Source organism: Squalius cephalus, assembly GCF_949319135.1.
Source record: "Squalius cephalus genome assembly, chromosome: 16".
In the NCBI taxonomy this organism is placed as follows: Eukaryota; Metazoa; Chordata; class Actinopteri; order Cypriniformes; family Leuciscidae; genus Squalius; species Squalius cephalus.
In genome coordinates, this window is record NC_137137.1 from 21877318 (window position 1) to 21890963 (window position 13646).

At 36.9% G+C, this 13646-nt stretch overlaps 1 protein-coding gene across 1 annotated transcript in view; it reads left to right on the forward strand.

Annotated features, from left to right (window-relative positions):
- Positions 1–13646, forward strand: part of LOC307173594 (multiple epidermal growth factor-like domains protein 9) — a 48677-nt gene that overhangs the window by 24861 nt on the left and 10170 nt on the right. The window contains exon 4 of the mRNA XM_079896819.1: positions 2920–3222. Within this exon, the coding sequence (XP_079752945.1) occupies positions 2920–3222 (303 nt within the window). The remainder of the gene's footprint in view (positions 1–2919; positions 3223–13646) is intronic.

Sequence of the window (13646 nt, forward strand, 5' to 3'; positions counted from 1 at the left end):
CCCCGGGGGGGCACAATATGGGGGATATGGGGGTCCACGGAAAAGTTCAGAGAATAATAGTACACAAATGTAAATAAAGTCATGTTATAAATAATTTAATAATGTAAATACATTTTTAATAAAATAATACATTAATATAATATTTATAATAAATAAATAACTTAAGACAACAATATAAAATTATACAAAATAATAAAATAAGAAAAATTTGACATTACTATGGTTTAATTTGCTTTCTAAAAACAGGCTGTAAAAATTAGATTAATTACAATTTGTTCTATAGTTTTATGTGGCTTCAGGTTTATACATCTAAAAGTACTCTAAGGTGAATAGAAAATAAAATATAGACAGACAGATAGATAGATAGATAGATAGATAGATAGATAGATAGATAGATAGATAGATAGATAGACAGACAGACAGACAGACAGACAGACAGACAGACAGACAGACAGATAGATAGATAGATAGATAGATAGATAGATGGCAGACAGACAGATGTATAGATAGACAGACAGACAGATAGATAGATAGATAGATAGATAGATAGATAGATAGATAGATAGATAGATAGATAGATAGATAGATAGATAGATAGATAGATAGATAGATAGATAGATAGATAGATAGATAGATAGATAGATAGATAGATAGATAGATAGATAGATAGATAGATAGATAGATTGATTGATTGATTGATTGATTGAAATACTTTACTCAGGAAAGAAAACTGTGATGCTGACAAATGACAAAAAAATTTGGGCCAAATTTGTGTGTGTGTGTGTGCATTTCTATACTAGTTAGTTCCCCTGGTGATGTTAAAGGTGGTGAACCCTCATGTGTTGGCATCATGAAGCTGGCACAGGCACGGCCGAGGAGTTCTCATCGCAGGGATGGGAGGAGTGCCGAAACCAATTGCTCTGCCTTCTGGCCACTTCCGTCTGTCACTGCCCGGCAGTGTGTCTGTCTCTCTGATTTGCTCATACCAGACTTGTGCCTGTCACTGGGAGATGTGGTTCAGGGAGGGGGTTGTCCTGGCAACAGCGGTCAGTAAGAAAACAGATCAGTGGGGTCATCTTCATGATTTAAAACTGCAGAGAAGCTTGCATTACTGCATGTGTGTGTGTGTGTGGAAGATTTTACATTTATTCTGAACATCATTTTATAGATATGAAACCTGGTAGCGGGCAGTTGAAGGCCAGACTGAGTGTCAGGCAGGTCCGAATGTTAATCCAGTGCAGTCATTCACACATCATGCTAAGTGTGTTTTTCTTTCCTATCATACATATTTCAGAGCCGACAACAGCTATGTTTGTGTGTGTGTGTGTGTGTGTGTGTGTACCTACTTGACTATATTTTGGGGACAAATATGTACCCAGAAGTGACCAAAACCTGACGAAATCTCCAAAAACCTCCCTTTAGGGACATCCTCATTTGCAAATCTGGTATAACAATAAAGTAATTCAAGGTTTTTTTTAAATATAAAAATGCAGAAAGTTTTGTGTGATGGGTAGGTTTAGGGGTAGGGTTAGTGTAAGGGGATAGAACATACAGTTTGTACAGTATAAAAACCATTACGTCTATGTCCCCATTTAGATAGCTAGAAGATAGAAGTAAGTGTGTGTGTGTGTGTGTGTGTGTGTGTGACATGGCAGTTTCTGGACATGGTACTGTGGTAATACCATGGTACCTTGGAGTACCATGCAAAAACCATTAAATAAAAAGCATTAATAATTAAATACCATAGTAAACATCTGAGTACCAAAGTGTTACCATCTGATACATCACTGTACTATTGTACCATCATAGTACTTTTTGCGATGGTCTAAGACAAAAAAAACCCAAACAAACAACAACCTTACTTTATTCTACAATGTGTAGTAAAAAAAATCATGTTCTTATATATATTATATGTATTTAATTGTTTATTATTTATTTTTTTATTTTTTCCGGGGGCTGGTTGATTAAATTGGGGCAAGGGGTAAGAACCAAACCATGTCACTGTTAACTTTTTTTTTCTGACTGATGTTGATGTTCAAAAAAAGCAAAACATTTATTTTTTTAATTAAGTAAATTAAATTGAAAGTAAATTAAAATATATTGTTAATTACTGCTTCATTTTTACGTTATTCTGCATGTTTTATTTTATCGCTGCACTGTAGCATATGATGTCAGGCTTGAAATATGGTGCTTTGGCGACACCTTGTTGTTGGAGTTGGAACTACAAGTGTGCCAAAAAGTATTTTACACTCAAGTTATGCTGTCTGAATTTCAATGCATGAATAATAAAACAATGAAATCAAGATGCTAGAGTTTTTCTTAGAACTATCTTCACTTTTCATACACACACACACACACACACACATATATATATATATATATATATATATACACACACACTCACATACATTTTATATATATATATATATATATATATATCATCATCATCAACAATAACAGACAAAACAATTAATTATAACAGTTGACAAAAATAAGTAAAAAATACAGCAAGATTAACAATACACTAATATAGTTACAGTTACTGCTGACACATCGTTGACTAAAATTGTTGTCAGAGTGAAATACATTAATGCATAAATACATAAATGAATATGACAAAATAAAAAATAAAAATAAAAAGACAAATAACATGACTGAAACAAAACAAACAAAAAGCTCTGGAGGTATAAAGTCAGATGCCTTCCCTTCAACTAAACACAGGTGTCTTATTAAATATGGTTTGATATGGCAGTGACAGGAGGGCCAGAAGACATTTATACCTTTTTAAGTGTGGCACACCTGTCCAAATACCTTTGAGGCCCACTGTGCATCAGAATGAGTCCAGCATTAGGAAGGGAACACAAACATCTTTGTAATGCTCCATAAAATAAACTACAACTGCCTTATTTAATCTCTTAGTTGTTGATCATGTGTGTTCAATCTCATTTACAGATTCCAGTGGACGACCCGTATGTGACGAATGTAAGCCTGGCTTCTCTGGCCCGACATGCGACTTGTGCGCAGACGGTTTATTTAAATCGGCAGGCGTGTGCGTGTCCTGCGACTGTAATGGGAACGCAGACCCTCGCTCCATGCCACAAATATGCCACCCTGAGACTGGCCACTGCCACCGCTGCATCAACCACACAACAGGAGCACACTGTGAGATCTGCACACGTGGATACACGGGGGACGCCCGCTATCACAACTGCACCCTGAGAGGTACGACTAGTGTCTAACACGTCCATACAGTACTGATGGGGTTCCCGTCCTTTGCAGTTTTTCTGAATTGCTAAAACACCAAATTCCATTCTCTGAACCAAATTCTCAATAGCTTAAACCATTTTGTCGAATAAATCACAATTTATTTTCTGCAAAACCTTAAACAAGTTCAGGCAGTTAGACACTGTTTGCAAATATCATGCACATTTTTTTTTTTTTGTGCAAACATTTTCACTCATTAAAACATATTTCGCACTGTGACACATTTGTGTCACAAAACACTAAACACAAGAGGCAAAAGTAAAACACAACTACAACACAGTTGATTTTCCCTTTGCCCCCACAGACGACATTGTGATGTGAACAAAGTCCTCCGGCCAGACCCACCATGAAGACTTGATACTAAGCCAGAATCATTCTCTCTCACTGATATTGATTTTGCAGTTGCACAACTCTTCTGAGTGTAATGTAACATGCTTTTCATTTAGTGTTTTTCTTTCTTTTCTTTTTTTCAGTTTTTCATAATTGCTAAGACACATTTCTTGAAAACTTCACCCATTTACAACATTAAACACAAATCCAAATTTTCAAACAAAACTCACAAAACCATTGACTCTTCTGGCAAATATATTATTGAACTGATTATTGAATAGTAGGCCTATTGAATGAATGTCTATATATTCAGCACTTGCATACTGTAAAAATACTGCAGTCCAACTGCAAAAGCCAAAAAGTTCAAATTAAACTCTAAATGAAAAGCATGTTACGGTACACTCAAATACTGTAAGATATGCAACTGCAAAATCAATGGTCAAAAGGTCAATGAGAGGTTTGGTCTGCTTCAGCATCATGTCTTCCTACTGGCTCTGGCCTGAGGACTTTGTCCACATCACAGGCAATGTTGTCTCTTGCACAATAAAGGGGAAAATCCCTCTGGTCTGACACCACATTCCAGCTCCTCAACACATACTTTTCCTCCTCTCCCTCTTGGATTGTTTGCATCAATGGTTGATTTCATCATTCACTGCACGTGTCATGTGTGCACTCTGAGCTGGCTCATACAGTATTTCATACAGTTGATTTGGTCACATTATTAGAAATAAGTGTGAAGAATTTTAAATTGTTGTGTGTAAACGATGACAACTTGTAGTTGTGTTTTACTTTTGCCTCTTGTGTTAAGTGTTTTGTGACACAAATGTATCACAGTGAAAAATGTGTTTAGAGTTTTGCACACAAAAAAATGTGCATGAGATTTGAAAACAGTGTCTTACTGCCTGAACTTGTTTAAGGTTTTGCAGAAATTGTGATTTCTTCTACAAATTGGTTGTTAGGGGTTAACAGTTTAGGACCCAAGGACCAGATGTTTGAAAGAAGATCCGGAGTCAGAATTATAAAAAATTGAAGAAAAGTTTTACTGAAGATAGTTCGCAGTTTCATCAGCAGAAGTCAGCTTCAAGACTCACACAGGAGTTCGTAGGCCGGCCCCCTTACAGTTACAAAGATCACAGCAGTTATACCATTTCCAAGGTCTAAGCTACATCATTGCTTCAGGTTGAATGATTCTTATTGGCTAAGAAATTGATAAACATAGTAATTTTGGTTTGCTTGGTGCCAGCGAACAACAACTCAGTCAATCTCCAATAATGCCAGTGGTTCCTTAACCTTTAAGCAAGAAGACTAACACACACACACCGACACAGCTTTTCCATGGTTGGATTTGGCCAGGCTCTAACTATAAACGGGAGTCTCCTATCAAAACATCAAGATAACAAGTTCTTTCTCAAGAAGAGCTACATTTTAGTCTAACAGGAAAGTAAGGCTTTAACTGAGAAATGGTCCCTTAAACTATAGACTTCAATGACCCCTATGTGTTTTAACATGTTGAAGACCTTTCTCAAACACAAAACAAGTCCCTATTTCATTTCTGGAAGCCGGGTTAAATGAGCAAGCACTGTTACTGCATTCAGATATCATATACTGACATTAAAGAATACATGAAAAGAACATTTCAGTGATCACACTGGTAACTTCTATAACAAAGTAAAATCTCCAGAGAAGTCATTCAACTCATTTGATATTTAGAAGGAAAAATATTGATTAATACCTTGATTATAATCACTCATTAGATATACATTGAAGCAGCAGTGGATTCCAATCCACCCCCTTCAAGACTATTGAGAATTTGTTGCAGAGAATGGAATGGAATGGTACCACAGGTACGCTTCCGGAGGGTCTGGTGGACCCAAGTACGGTGACGATGACCCCTACGCCGCTGTTCTGCTCTCCAGAGCATACAGAGCGGTAACTCTCTCGATGAATGCTCGATCAACATCAGCCATCTTGCAAACAGACAACCGCCTAGCACTTGCCCCTCCCACAAGAAGCAGATTTCGCCTCGGACGCGCGTCCAATGTGAAAAGTATGCGCGTAAAAAGCAAGCGTTTGAAGCGAAATTGTTTTGTGTTTAAGGTTTTGAGAAAGTGGGTGATGGTTTCGAGAAATTTGTTTTAGCAATTCGGAAAAACTGTAAAAAAGACCAAGTACCAATTATTGTTCACACAAACTCATTTAATGTCATAAACCTCGCAAATGTTGCCAATTCAAGTGATTTATTCTTAATCAAAAGTGGTAGCTTGCAAATATTGGTTCCAGGGAGACTGGTAAAAAACATGGGGCAACCCTGACGTATTCCCCGCTGCAATTCTAATCTTGGAGAGGTACCGTGTTTAAGCTTAATGGAAGAATTCCCGTCGACATATAAAGTTTTAACTGCTCTAATGAACATGTTCCCAAAACCAAATTTTTGAATATAAAACCATGTTCAATAGAATCAAAGGCTTTATAAAAGTCCAGAAAAAGCATATAACTATCACCCCTAACTAACTCTGAATAGTCTAACAGGTCAAGAACCAGCCGGATATTGTTCGAAATGTGTCTGTTTTTTAGAAAGCCTGATTGCGTTTCATCTATTATGTCCTCTAAAATAATTTTTAAAGGTTTTGCAAAAATTGTAGTTATGATTTTATAATCACAATTTAAAAGACTAATCGGACGCCAATTATCAATTAATAATAAGTCTTTTTTAGGCTTGGGGATAAGAGTTATTAAACTTTGTGTTAAGGTAGAGGGAAGAGATCCCACACTAATACTTTCATAAATTACTTCTAATAAAAAAGGGGCCAAATCTTTTGCAAATCTTTGTTAAAATCCTGAAGTGAGGCCATCTACACCTGGCGATTTATTAACCTTTAAGTTTTTGATAGATTCGAGGACCTCAACTAATGTGATGGGGCGATCACAAAAAATTTTATCAGGAGCACTAATACAGTGCTGTCATGACAAAAACGGCAGCTATAAAGATTCTTATAGAAATCTGAACAATATTTGGCAATTTCTTTTGGGTTTTCAGAGAGAGAGTTACCAATTTTGAGCTGATGAATGTTGTTTTTAGTCAGAGACTTTTCCAATCTAAAAAAGTAAGCTGAATTTTCTTCTCCTTCTTCGAGCCAGTGTCTTTTGGACCTTACAAAAGCACCTTCAGCTTTAAATTTATAAAGTTCGTCCAATTTGTGCTGATACTCACAGAGAGTATTATTTTCTTCGACAGATAAGCTATCAGAAACATCTAGATGACAAGTATGTAATGGTGGAAATGATGTCCTCTTCATGGGCTCTTTTTAGTTTAGCGGTATTACTACAATAATTTCTGAAAAATTTGCCCAATTCAAATTGAAGCAACTCCCAATGTTTACCGTAAACCCGTTCTGCTTTGGCTTTAGTCCAAAAGGAATGAATGAATTTCTTTACCTCTAATATAACTGTCTCATGTTTCAGTACAGAAAATTTTTTAGCAGAAGTCACTGGAAGTAGATCAATGCTGATTTGTACTGCTTTATGATCAGTTAAAGGGGTAGATAAAATATCAGTACTGAAATTGTCTTTAAGCATGTGGGAAACTAACCATAATCTATTCTCGATTACTTAGACCTTGAATTATTACACCAGGTAAAAGTTGTGTTATGAGGAAGTTTAATTCTCCAAGCGTCAATCAGATCGAATCTTTGCATTAATATTTTAAGCTTTACATTTGTATTAGAACAAGGTCCTAGAGGCCATCTATCAATCACATTATCTAATGTGATATTAAAGTCACCACCCACGAGTATATGTGCATTAGGGAATTTGGCTAACCAATAAACAATTCTCTCTTCTATCCTGTTTAAAAGAACATAATTTTCTGCCTTTGAATTGTACCCATAAATGTTTACGACAATGAAATTAAAGTTTGAATTTGAACAACATGACACACATAATGTCCATTAGTGTCGAAGTCTGTATAGGGAAGTTTGCCAGCGAATAAGTTCTTAAGTGTACAGACACCCGCAGAGCGTTGAGAAGCGTGAGAACAAAAAATGTCATTTCCCCATTGGGATTTCCGAAAAGGTAAATCCTCAGAGATGCTGTGAGTTTCTTGAAGAAAACAAAAATCTGTTTTACATTGTTTTGCAAATAAAAAAAAAAATGGCTTTCTGTTTTAAATTGTTCTTAAGTCCCCTGACATTGAGTGAAATGAAAGATAAAGACATCAAAATAAGAAATTAGAATAAAATAACAAAAGTGAAATTCGCTTGAACAATTTTTTCAGAACAGAAGCTCAGAGACAACTACTAAACGTGATGAGAACAAAAAGCACCATATCAACTGTAGTTTTGTAGGCATAACCAACAAAATATGTACATTAGCTATCAACTCTTGATATAATGAAAATATCTTCCTGGTCAAAAATGACCTTTTGCAAAAAAAAAGTACCATTATTAAATTGAACTTGAGGTAAGGGCGATGAAAAAGAAAAGCTTGTTTTTTGTGTGTTTTTTGTTTTGTTGTTGTTTTTTACCAAGCATGTAAACAGAACACCTTATCTCAAAGTTGAGAGAGTTCAGCCTGGCGGAAAGATCTCTTTTTTTCTCCACGAAGGCCAGACCAGGTACAAAGTGGTAGCCTGGAAATCCAGACCTAAATCTAAAAGATTAATGGTCTGGCGTCGACTAATGAAAATCGGCCAGCTCGAGGGGCGGCACCAAGCATGCATTTGAAAATCTCACTGCACGCAATTGGATAACACTACGACCAATCACAACAAGTTATCGCTTAGCTAGCAGCGGAGCTAACTGTTAGATTAGACTCTTACCGTATCCGGTCGGCAAAACAGCAAAAAACGCCCTTCTTGCAAAGTAACGATTCAAGCGCCATCTTCTGTTCCTCTTTTAGAGAAAAAGTCTAAATCTTTCATTGTAGCGGCCAAAGCCGTTTCAAACTAATGGTGTTCATCCATAGCCATCTTGCAATGTTTACTAATGACTTTGACGTAGCAGCGCTGTCGTCATCTCGCCTCTGGCCCGCCTACAGTATATCAGATAACCCGATGTGATTGGTGCAGCTCAGATAGAGGGGCATATTTAATGAGCATCATTACTCGACACCAGAGTAACTCGCTGAGCAAATTCAACTTGTGCTCTCGTGAGAACTCTGGATTACCAGGGTAACAAAGTAGCCAGCCTTTCCTGCTTTCCGTGCCTCGTCGACTAATGGCCACAACTTCATTCTACTATCTCTGTCGGCCTTGCAAAGATCCTCTCTGAAACACAGACCGTTTTCCCGTAGATAAGCGGAGTTTTTGGCTGCCGCCCATACTGCTGCTCTGTGTATATACGCGAAGAGAACTGGATGATTACACTGCGGGCAGGATTAATTTTCTTCACACCAACACGATGCACAGTGTTGATCACATCTGATAGACGGTCAGCGTGTTCTGGCAATAATTTCTGACAAATTCCAACCACTTCTCTCCTTACACTTTTCTCATCAATATCTTCTGACACGGCGTGTAATTTCAAATTCCAATGTCTGGAATACCGCTCCAATTCAGTGATGCGTAACTCCAATGCGCCAATCCGATTGCTCTCTTTCAACAGTGATGACTCGACTTGGGAAACTTTGGTCTTCACCTCATTCACCTCATCACACACGGAGTTCAGCTTTTCTCTCAATCCGGCAATGTGAGAAGTGTTGATCGCAACCATTGACTCCAGCCTATCAGATCGTGTGTTGATGAGCTCAGAAAGTTTAGTAATAATGTCGTCAGCGGATTCACCTCGGCCTTTCTTTGAGGGAGGCTTCACGGGAGTATCAGGGAGCGAAGGGAAATCTACTTCTGACATCACCGAAAATTCGATTTTCTCACCAGGACCATAGTAATCGTGACAGCTGTCGACAAGGACGTTGTAGGCAGAAGCAGAGCTGACTGATGACGCCTCCGTGTCAACAACCATTTCTTTCTTCTTCGTCGCAGAATTCTTCCTTTTCTTATCAGTTGACATTTTTCTCAAACGTGAACAAACCGCAATGCCCGAGTAGCACTTAACATCCAAATAAGGCGCAGACTAAAATCAAGTCCGCTTTATTGCTTAAGATCAACTTTGTTGATGGGCGCTATGTCTCAATACTTGTAATAATAAATTGAGCCAGGGGTAACATATCATTTAAAATAAATTCAAGAGAGAGAGAAACACATTGAGTCCCTTTTTGTTTTCATTTAAAAAAAAAGCATAAATATTATACTTTGTGCACAGTGTAACAGACTTTAAAGCTTTGGCATTGTTGGAAGAAGAGATAGTACCCAAATAACAATTCAGGTCTTGGCAAAAAATAACAAAAAAAGGTTTGGCAGACAAAAATGTACACTTGTGTGCAAAAAACTTGGCTAGAAAAATAAACAGATTTATAAGAAAGTACTTGTCTTTTAGATTCTTGTCAGAGTTATAAAATCCAAATAAGACATCCTTAAACACCAAAGAAAAATTTACTAATAAAGAAACACGTACAAACAGACAACAATTCTTCCAAAAAGTAGCTACATGAACACAATCCCAAAAAAGGTGAGGTACAGACTCGTCTTCCACTCCACAGAAGGAGCAAAGGGGATCCAACTCAGGAAACATTTTTTTGATATAAAGATTGACTGGGTAAAATCGATGTAACAACTTGAATGCTATTCCTAAGAGAGGGACTAGATAAAAAACAGATCTTCCCTATTGCTGTCTCGCAAGGATGTATCCAAGAGGTAGAAGAGAGTAAAGAATCAGCTGAGTTTTTTAAAAGTGCAATAGCTCCACAAGGGATGGCATCCATCACTATGGCAAAGTCTCGTGGGGTGACAGGAATACAATATTTAGTTAAGAATTCAGAATAAGAAAACAAATGACCATTTGAATTTATAAGTTGAGAAACCAAAAGAATATTATTATTAAACAAATCTGAAAAGAAAAGTGTTTTATATATGGTTATTCCAAATAAAATACCTGTGGGGACTAAAATTATCTTTGTAAATCAAGTGCCAGTCCAAAAGCACCTGCTTATGGAAATTTGACAATTTGATGGGCAATATTATAATTACATACTAACAGAAAGGGGAGACCACCAACTTTAGAAAAAATATAATTGGGAATAGCATTCCATATTGAATCAGAATCATACAAGAACTGCCTCAACTAATTGATTTTAAACCTATTGTTTAAAGATGCAAAATCAAGAAAGTTAAAACCGCCATGTTCAAAGCTATTTGTGACAACAACAGATTTTTTTATGTAATGTCTCTTGTGTTTCCATAAAAATTCAAAAAGCATTCTATCAACCTCTACACAAATTGTCTTGTCCACATGCAGAGAAAGAGCAGGGTAGGTCAATCTAGAAACACCCTCCGCTTTGGTGAGGAGAGCCCTTCCTCATAAAGACAAGTCTCTTTGGAGCCAGGAATTACAATTTTTCTTAGCTTTAGTAATTACAGGATTCAAGTTTAAATTCCTTCTCGCATTGACGTAACTGTAACGCCCAAATAATTCACTTGAGACTTAACAGGAATATTGTGCAGGAATGGAGCAGAACAAGACTTTAAGGGAAGAAGTTCACATTTATCTAAATTCTGAGAAAGACCAAAAGCTTTTGAGAACACTTTGATAAGATCAAGAGCAATAGGGATCTGCAAGTTGTTTTTTAAAAAGAGTGTGGTATCATCAGCTAACTGAGTTACAATAATGTGTTTATCTGCTATATTAACCCATTGTAATTGACTATTCAACAGGGAAGTAGTAAGGAGTTAAGCGGCCATCAAGAACAAATAAGGCGATACCGGGCAACCCTGGCGAACCCCTCTAAATACAATAAACCTTGGAGAAGTGCCAGATTTCAGATTAATTGAGCAGTTTCCATTTTTGTGTAACGTTCTGACAGTTTTGCAAAAGAAATCACCAAAACCAAATTTATACAGGGACTGCAAAATAAATTCATGTTCAAGGGAATCAAAGGCTTTATAAAAATCTAAAAAAAGAATAAAACTTTCATCTCTAATCAGTTCCTCATAGTCCAACAGATCTAAAACAAGGCTTATATTGTTAGCAGTATGCCTCTTTGGGATGAAACCTGACTGAGTTTCGTCTATTATCGTACCCAGTACCCGTTTAAGTCTTTTGGCGAGTACCAAAGCTAATATCTTATAATCACAGTTTAACAAGCAGATTGGACGCCATTTATCAATCAAAAGAATGTCTTTCTTAGGTTTAGGTATTAAAGTAAGTAATCCCTGTGATAAAGTAGGTGGAAGTGTCTCAGACGCAATACTCTCCAAATAAGTTTCAAGCAGGAAAGGTGCTAAATCTAAAGCAAAACTTTTGTACAATTCGGCTGTCAGCCCATCTGTGCCCGGAGACTTATTGTTCTTAAGAGCTTCAATAGACTCAATTATTTCATCAATAGATAAATCACGATCGCAGGTGCTCTTATCTTCATTAGATAATGTCCTAACATCTTTCAAAGGCTGGAAAAAAGACAAAGCTGAGTCTTTGCAATATTTAGAGCTGTAAAGATTTGAGTAGAAGTTTGCACAAAATGTGCCGATTTCCTTCGGGTCAGAAATAACCTTACCATTTAAATTTAAAGAATTAATAGTTCAATTTCTAAAATTATTCTTTTCCATTCTGAAGAAATATGCAGTACTTTGTTCTCCTTGTTCTAGCCACCTTCTTCTAGAGCGAATAAAAGCACCCTCCGCCTTATTCTTATACACTGAGTCTATCTGAGTTTGCAGATCAATAAATTCTGCCAATTCAGCTTCTGACAAATCATCCTGCATTTTCCCAGAGAGAGTCATTATTTTGGAAATGACAGTCTCTTCTTCAAGTCTTTTACGTTTAGCTAGAAGGCTGCCAAAATTGCTAGCACACTTGCTAATTTCATGTTTAAGAAGTTCCCAATTGAGGCCGTATTTATTTTCCTTTTGTGCTTTGATCCAGTAATACTCAATCAAAAATAAAATGTTTTTCCTTAATTGATCATGCTTAAGCAAAGAGTTAAACTTCCAGTAAGAGGCTCTAGGTCTTGAAGAAGAGATAACTGAAGTTAGAGGGGATTGGATAAGAGTTGCTTTATGATCAGTCATGGGTGAAGGGAGAATGCTAACAGAAACATTGAAATCCCTTACAGATTGTGAAACAAGCCAGTAGTCTATCTATTCGGGACTGTCTAGAACAATTTTTGTTACTCCAAGTATAGGATTTAGTGTTCGGAAATGTTTCCCTCCAAATGTCAATAATATCAAATTTATCAATTAATATCTTTAATTTAGGATTAGCAGAGGCAGACTGTTTAGGTGGCAGTCTAGCGAGATGATTATCAGGTACAATATTAAAGTCCCCACCAATGAAAACTAAGGCATTTGGGTATGCATTAAGCCACAGCAGAATTTTCCCTTCTATCGCATCAATCAATAGATCATTCTCATGAGAACTATTATACCCATAGATATTAATTAGTATTACAACATTATTGTTTAAACAAATGACCATAAGCAGAAAATGTCCATTCGGGTCGCTAGAGTAGTGCAAAATGTCCCCAGCAAAAAGGTTTTTCAAAGTCAGAATTCCAGCTGAACGCTCCGAACCGTGAGCCATCCAAACATCATTGTTTAACTGATTTTTTTTCAGAAAGTAGTATCGCTGGCAACCCAATGGGACTCTTGATAAAAACAAAAATCAGTCTTGAACGATTTGGGATACAGAAACAAAGCCTTCTGTTTAGTAATGTCTCTTAGCCCCCTGGCATTGAGAGAAATAATAGAAATAGACATACAAAAAGAACTCTTTTAACAACGAACAGCAGATAACCGAGCTTACTGAGGTTGACAACGCATAAGCAGCTGACGACAAGGCCAAGTCAAGTGCGCTTACAGCCATCAATAGTCCTGCTCCATAACGAAAAGGTAGAGTTCAAAAAGGCTCACTTGGAATGAGATGAACAGTTTGAACAGGCTTACATAGGGTTCATTTCAGAGCCCTCGATGAATGCCCTGTGTCCGACAAAATGCTCCCTTTTGC